A 15,891-nucleotide genomic window follows, 5' to 3' on the forward strand; every position below is an offset into this window, starting at 1 on the left:
AAAAAAAAAAAAAAAAAAAAAAAAAAGACTCCAGATCCATCGTTAAATTCAGGGCAAGTAAAACAACATCTGAAGTAGGATCATAATACATTAAACAATCTTTGCCCTTTACACCATTTTTTCCTGTTTAAACTGCTGTTCTATAGAAATAACAAAAAAATCGCTTACTACTCCAGTTCATATTAGATAATGAGTCACTAAATTTGCATAAAGCTCATGGTGTGCATATAGTAATTATTTCTATACTTTAATCAGTAAACACAAGTCAGTGATCACTCAGTTTTAAGAAACCTGTTATGCCTCTCTTGGACTGAGAGAATTTCCAGCGTAGTCAATTTTCAAATCTGCAGGGACAGTGGATGAACGAAATCTGCTTTCAATCAGTGGAATTTAAGACAAATTTAACAATTCAGGTTAACTTTTACATAGAAACAACATTCACGATAAAAATATTCTGTTAAAATCAAGTATTTACTCTACATTCTTCAAGATGCAGAGGTTGTTTCCGAGAGGTAAGAGCAGAGAAATGGCACTATTAAGTTACTGTTGGAACGTAATATGCGTTTTCCCCTTGAGACCTGCGTACCTCGACTCTTCAGTACTCTTAAGCAACCTGACGGCCTTGTTCAGACTGCAAAGTGCAGAAAACTGCTGCTAAAATTAAAACTTGACATGAAACTTTGATAAGCTTCCAGGAAAACTTACAAACTCCACATTTGCCATGTGACGTTTTATATAAAACAGCAACATTCCACATCTTCCCCCATTAACAACCCTAAGAAAACTGTTCTTTGATTGAAACTGGGATTACTGAGAAGACGTAATTCTCAAGGAAATATTTTTAAAACCAGTAGTATTTGTTTCTTTACTTACACAAAGGCTTCATTTCTGACTTTAAAGCAATCTACAATGCATTCTCCCAACACACTAAAGACAACTGAATTAAAGAACATTTTTTTCTCATATCAAAAAAGCTGAAAACTCTGTCAAAACTAGGAGTTGTAAGAACAAACCCAATCTTCAGCCCCGAATGACAACACACACRATTCCTGGCTGCACAGCTAAAAATCCCTACTCCTACAGGGTTTTACTGAGTCGAGAAGTACGCTGGCTTTGCAGGCATCAGCAGAAAACCTATTACTCCACTAGGATTTTCTATGTTCATGCTCAGGCAATTGGAGAAAAGATGGAAGAGAAGATATTCACCTAATTTCTATCCATAATTCCCACCAAAAACCACACTTTGAAAATATGCTTTTTAGAATCGAACCCTTCAAACCTTTTTCTACACATCCCGAGGAAGCACTTCTTTCAGGTTCTAGCTGTAGCTCTGCCTAATACTTCCAGTATATTTAAGTGTATTTACTGGACAGGTCACACCAATGCTACGGATGACATAAGTAAGCCCCTCGCCTTACTGTCTGCACAGTAGTAAAACTACACAGTGATATCACTGTTCAACAAACTACGCTGAAAAAGATGAAAAGGCCTGAAGACAAAGAGGGAAAATCACACACAAATCCTGTCAAAAGCAAAACGAAAGCCTCCTTTCAGCCTAACGGCCTATTTTGTTTTGCTGATAATTATAAAGGGACTGTTCAGTTTTTGTAAGCAAGGGRGAGATAGCTAACTGTGGGAAACCAGTGACGCAGGTGAGCGTGGGCACCAAGTTTTCCTGGCCTTTGGTTCCAAGTGCAAGCTGCCGAAGGGTCAGGCCAGGGGTGCTGAACTTACCACGACCAAAGTGTCCGAGTATCACGCCACACGATCCTAAACAGTATTTTAACCTCCGACTGGCGTGCAATTAATGGATGTTACAATAAAATGTTTTTGTAAGCATATCAATAGTCTTTTTAATCAACTTCTTTTTCCGAACATGCTACAAGAGTGTGGGGTTAATTGATTTTATTGTTTGACAATTATAAAGCTAAATCATGCATCTCTTAAAATTACACTGAAATAAGGAACAGTGAACTTTCTAAATGAATAAGCCTACACAACAGAGAATTACAACATCCACGGCAGTATCTCCTAGAGCTCAGTTTTCATAGTTGCTTTTGATTGTCTACATAAGATTTCTAGAGAACGGGTCAGAATCAAAGAGACAGATTGTGAAATAAAACACAAAAGTTAAACTAATAATACCATAAATAAGGCATGAGCCACAATTCGATTAAGCAGCTCACAGGAATCGGGAAGGAGTCACTGCAACTACTGGACTAGCTCCATTTTGYGGGTAAAGCAAGAACTCAGCTGTGGACAGAATGGAAATTAAAAAATCAGAATCAGCTCAGCTTCGCAGGGAAGAAATGCAGCAAAACAAAAACAAAGTGGAATAATCAAACAGTTAAGGGGAAAGGGTTTTGTCTTTATGTTTTTCATGGTAAATATAAGGACCAGATGAAAGAAAACTCTCTGACAAATTCCGGTGTGACAGTATACTACCATCGACTCAAAGTCTTATTCATCAAGGCAAGGCGACCCAAAGACAAAAGCGGCACAGAAAGTCACCCCACCCGTAACTACCCCTTGGCGTCTCGCCCCGCGCGCAGCGTCCAGGATTCGTTAGCGATGACCGACTGCGCACGCACGTTTGCTGTCCTCCCGGGACAGACGCCGCTCCTCCCCCCGGACAGCTTGCCCAAATCCCAAACCGCAATTAATACTTTCCACAGCGACAGTCACTGATTTTTATTAAAGCTCCCCAAACACTTTTTTCCCCTAACATTCTGAAGTATTTCCTAACAAATGAAGACCAATTACACATGAAAACACCGCAGTGCACGCCACAGGCTACTCTGTCGACCAGCTGAAGACACACATAAGAAATTACAGCCGTCGCATGACACCGGCTGCCCAGGCCTCGCAGCTGCTAACGTCAGTAGGAGCCGAGGGAGCTCAGCAACCAGCCGAACTCGTCCTTCCCTGCGGCAGACCCAAAGCCAGGGCAAGACTGCCGGGGGCTCCCGGCTAGCGCTCCAGCTTCCGCGCGGCTGCTAGGAACACAAAACCTTGCTCGCCCCCCCCCCCCMCACACACACACAAAGTAAAAGCAAGACAGATCTACCTGACAGTTTTTAGCCCTTTCAAACATCAAATCCAAGAAATGATTAGAAATTTGCCCACAGTCTATGCTAAGACGTACGTCYTGGCAAGAATGAAATTCCATTCAAGACCATCTGCTAAATCCAGGAAAAAACAAAGAGAATTCCAATACATGGATTTGCTTTCTTTATAGCCAGGGATTTGGTTAAAAGCTCGTTCTCAACTTCCCTCACACGAACCTCATGTGGCTGGTTGGAAGTGAATTAATATGGAACTTAATATTTACAGCTGGATACTAAAGTAAGTTTGGAGTTTTTATAAACCTCCTCTCTTACACTGTACTTTATTCATGAATTGATATATTATTATAAAAGAAAATAAGTAACTTTCAAAATACAATTAGTGCAACGGATTATTTACTCAAAGCATTAATCATATTCAGTTGCTCCACAGGTTTTCCCATAYTGAACCCTTCTTAAAAATATGCAGTGACAGCACATGGTGATGCATTAGCTGTTAGTTTGTGGAAGTATAAATGTATACRGCATAAAGTAATTGAGAACATAAAAAGAAAATAATTAAGAAATATATTATTTATGAACTAAAGGAACATATTTTAGGAGGTAAAAAAAAGAATTCACCAATATAAAAAGTTATAGTAAAACAGAAGAACAAAAAAATCAATTATCTACAATTTACTGTTTAAACTGAGAATCATCATCATAATAAGAGCTTATATTTAGCCATTAAAGTTTGTTTTCAAGGGTTTTTAAATGGATGTGTTACAGTGGCTCTTTATAGGGTTAACACTTCCCGATGCCCCGGCAGCTGCAGGGACACTGTAGGTGGTCTAACAGACCCTACTTCAGAGAAAGCCGGTGTGATGCTTAAGCACAACTTGGTATATTATACTGGTCTACAGATAGTCCAGAATCGAAAACATACCATTTTCATTGAAAATAAATGTATTCACAAACTAGAAAATCTCCACCCTTCCCTCCACCCAGGCAGTTTATAATATCCACAACACAGAAGTAATGCAGAAATGTAATCAGTTAACTAACTACAGGCCACACATTTAAGTGTTACTATTTACTAGCTATTCACCTGACAAGCAAAAATGATCTCACAACAGCRTGTTGATGAATTTGTCTTTAGCAGACCACATTACATTAGTGCGTGCGGACAACATCTAACATAAAGAATATGATTAGACAAAGGACTAAAACCTTAGTCTAACCTTAAATGCAAACTGATGTGCAAAACAATGGATAAATGATCTAGTCATTCTTTCTCCAGAAGTTTATTTTTGCCCAACTGTAAAAAGTACAGCTTATTTTTAAATTTGATTAGTAGTTTCGGGGGGTTCCCTAAGTACCTCACAGGATATTGAACCATTACTCAATGGAACAGTGATGATGAACCACTAGCAAGGGTGCCACATCCATTGCGTGTCACTTAAACGGTAAATAAGTTTATCTGTTTTACTACCCTATCTCTATTAATGGTCTCTACAAGAAGAGTTAAGCAAGGAACTAAAAAAAAAGAGAAACACTTGGTAAACAAGAGCATGGATTAATTTGCCTACTACAAAGTCTTACCTAGGTATATAAAAGCCAGACCTTGAAGTGCAGTATCTCTTCACAGATTTATCATCATTATTGAGATAATGCTACTCATTTAGGTATCTACTCTTTTGAATCTTGGCTTCCACAGTTTCCTGCGGCAAAGCTTCTATTCACTCAAACTGGGTGAAAAAGTATTTTTGTTTGTTTTGTTTTCAATTTTTTTTTGTCTTTTAACTGAACATCTTTTTTATGTAATTTTTTTGAAAGAAAATCCATTATTTAGTTTCATTATATCATCCATTATACTAATTATATATTTCACTATGTTCCCTGCTATTCACCTACTTTCAAAGTGAAGACTGCTACTCTTTTCACAGCACTCTCTTCCTTCCAAGGTCAAGAACCCCATGCTCTTAAACAGACATAAGTTTTTTTCCTACTGTATAATTCCTTGTGATGTGCATCAACTTACTTTTGGCAACATGGGTGTATCTCTCTTCTTTTTCTTTTCCGAATTAGGATCATCCAGCAAATCTGGCTCAAAAGTGTACAGCTCTGTAAGCTCATTCATAGTAAAATGACGCTCAACCTGCTGTTGGTCAACAACCCGGAAAGACAGTGACTGCTTTGTTACCTGCCGGTCATAGATCTTATCTTCCATTGTTCCCTGGAAAACACAGATATTCACTTTCATACAAACACTGGACTTTCTGTCACAGAAGAAAAAGATCAATAAATGTAGAAGAGCAAGAGTAACAATGGTGCAACAGTGCTCTATTTCCACTGTTTCTTTGACCAAGGATCTACAAAGTTATCCGAAAAGAACCCAAATTTTCCTTCATTTGCTAAGAAAATACATACTCCTGGAAATGAACACATAGTAATGTGGACTGTTTACGTGACAGGCATCATACACTACTGACTAGGGTAAGAAATATTTTTTTTCAGTAGTGTTTTCAAGAGATCAGCTTTTGCCTCAATTCCCCCAAGTATGATTACAACAAAGAATGGCAATTTCCACAGCATGTGCCTTATTTTGCTACCTTGATCAGCCTGTAAAAAGGAAAACAGATACCACACAGTGCTGGCGTGGCGGGGGCGGGGGAAGAGTGGCAGTCAAGGCTAATTCATCACAGCTGTGTAAGAACAAACTAGATCATTGGGGGGAAAAAAGCAGGAAAACTACTTTTTTTTTTTTTTTTTTTTTACTATCAATATTATTAATGATCTGTGCTACCACTTACATTTTATGGCTCTACTTAGGCAACAGCACAAAACCTAAAATCAGAGGAAAACTACTTTTTTTTTTTTTTTTTTTAAGATGATGGCTATGTGAAGTATGAGAACAGCACAGCCTGTTCTGAACACTGCAGTTTAAAAAGGATACCAACAGTTCAAAAGTGTACATGAAGACCTACAAAAATAGACTGAAGACTGAAAAAAAACCCATGTCTGACAGTAATGTGTTTTGAAAAGCAATCTAYTTAAGTTGGCAAAGGAAAAGTGACTTGATCAAGAGTTAAGCACTATTAATGGGAAAAGGTTTTCCATCTACCATGTAACAACTGAAGACTAGAAGATACTTTGTATCAGAAATATGGCAATATACTTAAAAAGAGCATAGATCAGTGGTCATCAGAATTATTACCCTGTAAGGTCCACAGGTCGAGATACAAGTTTTCAAATCATGACTGGATGCCTTCTAATTAAAAAAACCTTTAGCTCACTGTGCTTTAATTCCAGCTGGATCTTCAGGGGCCCACAGACCACTTTTAAGGTGTCTGCAGAAGACATCTATATTAAGCAAGCCTACTGCCTAATGAGAACCATCCCCTAGGCCATCTATTCCATTAAGAATTTTTAGTGGTGTGCAAATTAGAAAAGGTTGAAAACACTATTCTAAGTCTAGATGTGCGAATCTGTGGTGAAGTTCTAAGATCTGTATTACACAAAGTGTCAAATGAGGTGGGCTTAACAGGAAATAACTTCAGTTATTGTTTATTTTACCAATACCTTTCCTCCAATATTTTGTTTAATGCTTTTTGGGCCAACTACTGATATCAGATAGGGCTGGAAGATGCTCRGATCAGTGATGAGCGCTACTGACTTCAAGTCCAAACCATTACTGGTTACAGATTTGATTGCAGGACCAGAATATCACAAAAATATCAGACAGAAACATACCTGAGCCAAAAACCTGTATACAAACACAGGTTTGTTCTGCCCAAAGCGGTAAACCCTGAAAATACTCTGGATATCATATGATGGGTTCCAAGAAGCATCAAAGATGATTACTCTATTAGCAGCCACGAGATTAATTCCGAGGGAACCTGCTTTAGTGGAGATAATAAACAAGCGGCCTCTGGAATGAATAAAAATTACAAAATTTTAATATTTTAGCATACAAATTACTGTTCCTGTTTTGCTAWGCTACTGTGGAATTGTTCATTGAAATAACTCAAAAACTTCATTAAATATAGAATAGATAGAGATTTTACACAGACAAAGCTTAGAGCAAACCAAATACAYACAATCAGAAATACAGATCAGAGACTTTCACAAGTCAATTGTTACCAAGAACTGGTGGGTAAGAAAACATATTTTTTTTCAGCTTTTTCAAAATGTAATAAAATCAGTTATATCAAATTAAACCATAATTTTAAACAGGCATACCCTGCATTATTGAAACTGTTCTCTGGCTAACAAACTCAAAGAATAACTCTAGCATGATAGTGTCTCTATGATATGCCTGTTTTTTCTCATTATCATCAGCATTCAGGTTTAATTTAAAATGAGCTCTTTACAAATACCTGCCAAAATAAACTATATAATATTAAGAGTATTAACATTGAATCAGTTTGCTTTGTTACATTTAACTTGTTTTTTATTCCTTTGTACATTTAAAATGATTGCAATTATCTAATTTCATTTTTCTTAAAGGAATTTAGGAAGATGTAGTTCCTTTAGGTTCATTAAACTAACACGTACAATTTTCTATCTATCTGCCTATCTAAATCAATCAGACCGGGAAGTCCCAACTCACGAACAGCGGATGGCCAGGAGACAAGCACAGTCTGGTTACAGCTACGAGAGCTCTGTGCTTCTCACTGGCCAAGCGACTGCTGTCTCCGGGCCAGACCCCATGGGGCTTTGACCTTTCCAGGTCCTTGTATCTAGGCTACCTACAAGCCTTGCAGAGTCTTTCTGCGTAGTACCTTTCAAGATATGGTCTTTTTTATTTGAATCCATCTACTTTGTTAAAATACCTAGCCTGTATATTCACTGCTAATCCTTTTACTAAAGAGGTTGCATGCACATCTATTATTTTTCCTACAGATATTGAGCTTCTCCTTGCTTTACATATGAAATAATTTTCTCAGAAACAAACACCTTTCTTCTCTAGAAAAGCAATCAACTTTCCCAAGAATACCTGTATACTTTACCAGTGGTGAACAGAAAGAAAAGTAAATGTATTAACTTAAAAACCTTGTAGCATTTTAAACAGAACCACGTCGTAGCTGCATTACAGGCCATTACACAGACAAACCTAAGTGTATCACTGAAAAATACGGCAACTGCCTCCCATATTCATAGGAAGCATACCCTAGAGCTCACTGGCTCAGGGAACGGCAGGATTTAGAAATATGTTATTGCATCTGCTGTGCAATTTTCAAACTTTCAGACCGAATTCTGACAAGTATGATTCTTCAAATAAAATCGAAGATTGCTAAAAACAGTAAAAGAACCCCAAGGGTCCTCCTCTGTTTTACATATCTGAAAAGAAATGTCTTTTGTTAAAACTGATTTTCCAAAAATGAAGGCATTTGTCTCCAGAAGAACCTTTAAATACAAAAGAAGAACCGAGCGCTTCATTCATGATGTGGGAAGAATCCCACATTGTTTGTTCTGCATCATCTCTTTTTCTTTCTGTTTGTGGCATAGCTCTGTCAGGTGGCCACAGAAAGACTTTATTTTTTTAACAGGAAAATGACAAAAAATGTCAGTAGAACAAGAGACAAACACATTAAGTTAAAGTGTACTTTGAAGATGATTTCTACTATGGAATAGTTTGAAATCTTTCAAAAATTGAGAGCATGAATTTTTGTAAAGAATCTTTCTAATGGTATCAACAAAATGGGAAAGAACAACCTAAAGGCTAATATGGTCAGCATATTATGAAAGTTGCTGCAAGTCTTGTTTATACGGAAACGTCTTTTTCCACCATTGTGTAATTATCTATTACAGTTGTGGTACAGAAATAGTATTTTAAAAAAATAAAGATGGCACAAAAATATGTGTATTGTATTTTTATAAAATGTACCTATCAAACTAAAATCATAATTTATCATTTTTCATCTTCATGTTTGAGCTGATTTGGAAAGACTAGTGAGGTACACCTAAGTCAAGTCAACGGCCAACTCTGCTAGCAAACTGCTTCCGCTTGCTCTGTTCTGCAACTGGCTACACACACACACGCACAACRTGTGTGAGCTGGTCGGAGCGCCACATCAAGGGCAAGACAGGCAGCAGAGAACATACCCTGTAATCATCCAGGTCAGTAAGAAAGCTTTAACAAAATGACAAAATTCCTATCTTAGCAAATTAAAAAACTCTCAACTTCAAGCACGTTTCTCTTCAGTAATAGCAGAACCAGATTATTATACCCAAAACTACATACTACAGTTTTCTTCCTAAATATTTCTTCAACTTAACTTATTTAGCTCAATTTAAGAACAGTTCTTATACTGAGCTAAATAACTTATTATTAAAGAGTATATTTTGCAACCTCTCAGTCATCTTTTGCACCTTGGTATTCTCCATGATTAATGTAAATAATTGTATTTAAAAACAATTGATTTAAGCCAACACATAAGCAAGTTAAAATATCAACTTTGCTACCACTTTAAATTAGTAGCACATAGCTACAGAGAATTTGCATCCAAGAAATGTTATTTATTCACTTAACAAAATCCTTTGTTGAAAAAATTATATATAATATTTCAAGAAGAAGAATCTGCCCCATTTTAAAGACCATGTAGAGGGTACCAAGGTATAGACTGGATCAATCGGAACAAAATGCAGAGATAACGTCTTTGGACAGAGTAAACGAAACTGTTTCCTGGAACAATTAGTCTGAGAACTCCCAGGAAAGCACACTACTGGCCTGGCTCTTCAGGGGGGCACAGGACACTGCTCAGGAGGTATTAGAGGCAGAACCCCTATGATATTAACAATCACAGTATATTTTGGTTTAACATTGTAGTGGAAGAAGCAAGTCAAATAAAATCAGCACAGGGATATTCAATTTCAACAAAGAGGACTACATAAAAATGAAGTGATTAGTAAAAAACCACCTCTGCCCCTCCAAGCCCTTAAAAGGAGGAGTCCAAAAAATCCAAGCCTATAAGCAGCCTGAAGGCTGTTCTACAACACTGCAGTAAAAGCCTAGGTAAACTGTGTATGACAGGTAAAAAAATAAAAAATAAAAAAAAATATGTATAGCTTAATATACTGTTTAAGGGATATTTCATAGAAAAAAAGCTGGCATTTATAAAATGAAAGCTTGTCCAAAGGAGAATAGGAAAGCCCATAAAACACGACAAGTCAAACATAAACAGAAAATTAAGACAGTTAAAAAGGAATCTGAAGACTGACTTGCGAAGGATGCTTTAAATATATCAAAAGCAGTAAAAGCTAGTTAGAGAATCAGAGGAACCACCCGATGACAAAGGTGTAAAAGGAGCACTTTGGGGTGATAAGGCCACAGCAAAGCAGCTCAATAATTTCTCTGCATCGGTCTTTACTGATGAAAATGTTGGGGAGATTCCCATACCTCATGCATTCTTTGTAGCAGATAGGTCATAGGAAGCAGATCAATTTGAAGTTAATACATCAGAAGTGTTAGACCAAAGAGACCAGCTAGGTGTTAACAAGTCACCGGAACGCAGGAGAAGCCAAGAGGCCAAGGAACTCAAGCCAGAGATTGCCGAGCTGCTAGAGAAACTGTGCAACCCCTCTGATTCAAAACACGGAAACAGCAGACGGCTCAAAGAAACAGCTGGAAGATTTCAAATGCAAAGACAGATAAAAACCTATATATTTTCTTAGTTCTTTAATATGGTTGAACCATTTCAGTTGAAATTAAAAGGAAGTGAACTGTGAGTACAGAAAACACCAGCAGCTGATTTCAGCAAATGAAGAAGATGAAAACAGAGTCCCCCAAAAAAGTAATACACAATTTGGCCACAAGTATTGAAGTAAACAAATATGCACACTAAGGCAGGGGCAAAGAACAGTTTCAYGTTTAAAAGAAAAATATTAAGCAAGTTCTGCACCTGGCACCCTTGTGATACATTTTTCATCTGCATATCCTTAAGAGGTACTAGTAACAAAGAAATACAGAACAAAAGAAAAAGGGTAAAAAATTGAGCATATATGTCAGTACAGATCTCACCTCACATTAGTTTCATCATTGAATTCTTCTGCCCATTTCTTTCTTGACTGAGCTGTAGTTGAACCATCTAAGCGATAGTAATCAATGTTTCTGAACCATTTTCCTTCACCTGTAAATGTAAGAGCCAGATGATTAAAATGATCATGTAAATACCAGACTCATAATACTAGATATACAGGACTCTCAGACAAATAAAAGAATAAACATTTAACACAAAATATGCTATTCTCTGACACTTTAAAACAACGGGAAGAGCATATAAGTTTATTAAGAGTCACCCAAGACAGAGAACATTTTGAGGGAACACAGGCTCTTGCTTCAAGCAAGCTCTGAAAATCATATATTGAAGCTTGCACAATAAAATATAATGCAAGTAACGTGACAGAAAATAATGGCAATTGCATTTGTGAGGACAATGATCATCCACAAGCCTTTACTGCAATAACTCCCACCATCCATAAACTCATTTTGTCTAAAATAATTCAAGAGTAGAATAATATAAATACTGTCAATAGCATTTTACCTTACAAAAAGCATCCAGTGTTTATCTTTATCCTTTTCTTCTTAACATTTTGGTATTTAAAAAAGAAAAAGATATTAAATGAAACGTCTCAAATTGTAATCTGTATAAAACTGCTTTAAAGATGGGAAGTTACAATCAAACTGTGTACTAAGGTTAAATTTTAATTGAAATATTTTAAAAGAATCTTAGTTTTTCTTGGGTAGTTCCTCTGATTCCTCACCATTTCTAGTCATTTGGACACAACTGTAGAGCAGTTTCTTTTTTAACTTGCAGCCAAAATCAATTTTAAAAAGTAACTGCATTTAATCTTTAGGCGTTATAGTACTAACCCTACTTTTCTAATTGATCTTTGTAGATTCATGTTTTCAATTAGTCTGAGCTACAGTCTCTCCCACATATAGCATCCATAAGTAAATGCTTAAAAGGAGATTTCAAAAGTCCAGGTGTAATCATTTTGGAACTGAAATTCAAATCAGCTGTTTGAGTTTAATTATCCCGTGAGTTATGGTTAGTTCTTGCCAGATGAAAAAATATAAAAATTACAGCTGATAGAAGCAGATTTTCTTCCCCCTGCAATTCAGAACTAACCTTTCATTTTCTTTGGCAGTATATATGTACACAAAACAAACCCCACTGTGTCATCAATTAAAATGAAAATAGATTTTTTATTTTTATTTATTTTTTTTTTAGGAAGCAGCACTGCTCAGTACAATGAATTGTAAGAAACTGCTTGTTAAGTCATGTCCAGAAGGTCTATATATGGTGACTCTTATTATAATACATAGTCTAATTGCTTAGCAAAAGAACTGCCACAAACAAGAAAAAAGCCTTAAAAATTAGCTCAGACTACAGGGACAGACTCTAAAATACAGACAACTCAAAATCTGAAGATGACAAATGTTCAGAAGCTAAGGAAGAAGCAGCAGCCAGAAACAATAAATCTGCGTGAGAGAGAAAGATACCGGAGGATCTTCCTCTAACTACGATGTTGATATTGCTAAGCCAGATTTCTCTTATGCAACTGTGCAACATGTTTATACTTAGAAATAAGATATCTGAAAGGAATGACAGATTCAAAGAAACTCTTCAATCCACACATACTGGGAACTGAAACTTTCACATAAAAATGAACCAAAATCGTCAAGAGCAGTGGGAGGATTGTGCAGAGGAAACAAGAAATTTCCTACACGCAGGATATGTCTGGCTAGTGAGAAATTCCTCACCATTCAAGCACCACCAGGAATATGATTAATTAAATACATTGTTCCTTCATGGAATCCATAAAACAATCTACTGCGGTACATATAAAGCCTAAGTTGACATTTTGCATCCGGTCTCAAAACACACACTGCTTTAAAGTAGTACAGTTTTCCTTCATTATCTCTCTTTCAGCAGGAAGTTTCAGAGTTCACCACATATCAGCATACAATATCACTCTTGTGTAGAATTTAACAAAACACCTTCTCTCCTTTTAGRAGATCAACATTTAATTCGTTTAGGCGGTATCAAACACAGATGATACAGAATGAATTCAGAAGCATGAGTCCATAACAGGGTAGCACAGACAACTTACAGAGCAGGCCAACGGCCCTGCCAACTTCAGGCATGGTAGAGAGCATACGATATTTCTAACAGAAACAATTTATTTCAACTCCATTGCCTTTGGACTGAACAGAGCTGTAAGAGAGTCATTAGCTTTGTAATAGGTCTTGCTGCCACTCACCTTTATAAATAGGAGGCTTTTCTTTGTCAGTTTTCTCCCTGTTGGCCAGCTCCAGGAAATCTTCTATCAAATCCAGTGATATTAGGGACTGGCTAAATACTAGGCTGAAAACAAAAACAAGGAAACACACAAAATTCACCTCTGAAGTTATTTTAATCATTGTATTGGTTTCTTTTTCTTCCCTCCTCCCCGATACTACCTTTGAAAGAAACAGTGTTTTTCTAGACAGTCAATGATTTCAGTGGAGTACGGGTATGTATGGGAAAACCCTATGATGGAAATGAATGTAACATGCGTGTTTGTTTCAGAAAACTGAGCTACAGCATTATAAAGACTGAACGAAGAACACTGACTAATATATTTATATAGTCTTTAAAAATATTTGTTTCTAGAATTGACTTACACTTTGTCCCCAAGCTCCTCTGCCATCCGAAGAATCTCAAAGAGAAGCACCATTTTCCCAGAATGCTCCAACACTTCAGCATCTGCATCCGTAACAAAATCCTTGTACCAATCTGGAGCTGGGCTACCAGGATTGGAAGAGGATGCAGCTTTACCTGTAAAAAATAAATAAATAAATAAATAAATAAATAAAATTTAAAACTAAAACTGAAAGTATGAGACTGTCTAAATACTTAAAAAAACTTCTGAACTGCAAAATTACCTCCTCGTTATTAGCTGGTATGAAATGAGTAGAATACAGAGTCACAAAAAAAAGAATACTAGATTAGCAGTTTAATTCCAAGAGTTATCAATAACAGTCACAAATCTCATTTTTGTGTTACAGAATATTTGGACAAATAGCTCTGGCATCTGCACCTTTTCCCCAAGGGTATTTATGAACAGCTTTGTTTCCAGCAAGTATGCATCTTTGAAAACTCCTCCATAAATGTTACAAYGATTGAAACAGAACTTTTTATGAAGCAAGCTCAAATACCTACAACTCCTGGAACCAGAACAGCCTTTTGAGTTACCTAGTTCATCTATCAAGAGAACTCTCTGGAAGCAAACTTCCAAATGCTCCAACGATACAGATTTTTAATACTCACCATATGTAAACCATTTCTTATTATTTGTCAGGCTCAGGTTTACAATCTTTTTTCCCTAAGCTAATTTAAAAGACAAGATTAGCAACAGGGTATAGGAAGAAAAAGTATGTCTTCCCCCTTTTGCACTAATTCACAACAGAGGAAAAAAAAAATAGATTCCACTATCATACTCTGCCTTTTTGCAAAGTTCTTTATTAAAATCTTACTGTCTGCTCAACCGCTAAAACACTGCTACACTAATAAAACCTATAAAACACATAACTGGGAACAATCGCATTTTTAACACCTTAGTAGATGATGTAAGTTAGTTTTGTTAATTTGACTGAATTCCTAAAAATATAGAAGTACAAGAAAGAATTATAAAATTCAGTTTCTCACTGTATAGCTACACCAAAATAACTATGCACCTAGCAAAACAAGTCAGGTCTGTCTGGGTCTAAATCACCCACTCCAAAGCATCAAAAGCAAAGCATGCCCATCTTTAAAGATGCTCACATTATCTTTATTCTGAAACACTGCTGAATTCAACCAGGAGAAAGCTTATATTCAGCTTTATAATSTGAACCAGAAAGGCAGACAGGAACCAGGAATTATCTTTATTTATATTACTTAATTTCTTTTTCTGATATAGTATGGCCTTTGGTTTAACCTCCTTTGCATTAGAGTGATACAAATTGATTAATTAGAAATATAACCTGAACTTTTTTCACTTACAAACTTTGATCTGACTGAAGTATTTACTTACATAGTAGGAGAAAAGTGTTCCATCTCATGAGCAATTCAAAACATTTAAATTTTAAGACTACACACAGCAAATCCATCATGACATAGCAGTAACATTCTGGGTGCAAGAACGAACTGATCTTGACAGAACTCACATTTGAGCCTTCCTTCATACAGTCTTTTAAAGAAGACATTTTTCAATTCCAGAGTGAATAATGAACCTGTTAACCAAAGAAGCCACCTAGACGTGCAGTGGGAAAATCCTACATACACCACCTACTCCCATTTTCACCCCTAAACTTTGCAGAAGGGCCTTCACCATTTGAAATGAGATGGATAGCAAGTCTGCCCCCACACCTCRTCTGGTACAGCATCAAATGTTTGTTTGGAAATTCTATACCCTTATCAAATCGGACAAAGCTGCAAGAGACAGACTTAAACTTTTAAATGATCTGCATTCAGAAACTCATCCTTCCTATAATGCAAGTAATTAACACATTTAATTAGAATCTGTATGTGTACTTATTTCCCACGCACACACACACACACCATTACACACTTATAATACATGCTTGTCATATAGTCAGGAGCAAAGAAAAAAAAAAAATTTTCATCTTCGTTGTCACAAAAAAATCATTTATTTATGGAAGGCACTAGACATTAATGCACCTATTAGACACATAATAAATGATACAGCCAGAAGATTAGCTTTATGATACAGGAAACCAGAATAGTGATGGACTATTAAAGAAAAATCTGAAAATGAAATATACAGACACACATAGCTGAAAAACAAATCTTAAAAA

General features: G+C 36.4%; 1 protein-coding gene across 18 annotated transcripts in view; it reads right to left on the minus strand.

Moving 5' to 3' along the window:
• Nucleotides 1-15,891, minus strand: part of ATRX (ATRX, chromatin remodeler) — a 95,116-nt gene that overhangs the window by 11,032 nt on the left and 68,193 nt on the right. For 17 of the 18 annotated variants that reach the window (XR_003256764.1, XR_003256762.1, XR_003256765.1 and 14 more), the window contains 5 exons: nt 13,717-13,870; nt 13,314-13,417; nt 11,068-11,176; nt 6,798-6,975; nt 5,086-5,280 (listed from right to left, as the gene is read on the minus strand). Coding sequence is in view for 13 of the 18 variants with exons in the window: in XM_026086319.1 (XP_025942104.1) it covers nt 5,086-5,280; nt 6,798-6,975; nt 11,068-11,176; nt 13,314-13,417; nt 13,717-13,870 (740 nt within the window). In the remaining 5 variants the exon portion in view is untranslated. Of the gene's footprint in view, nt 1-2,145; nt 2,254-5,085; nt 5,281-6,797; nt 6,976-11,067; nt 11,177-13,313; nt 13,418-13,716; nt 13,871-15,891 lie in introns of all 18 variants that reach the window. The other variant, XR_003256766.1, reaches the window with a different exon arrangement.

This window comes from Apteryx rowi, unplaced genomic scaffold (genome assembly GCF_003343035.1).
Source record: "Apteryx rowi isolate R43461 unplaced genomic scaffold, aptRow1 scaffold_69, whole genome shotgun sequence".
NCBI classification, from domain to species: domain Eukaryota; kingdom Metazoa; phylum Chordata; class Aves; order Apterygiformes; family Apterygidae; genus Apteryx; species Apteryx rowi.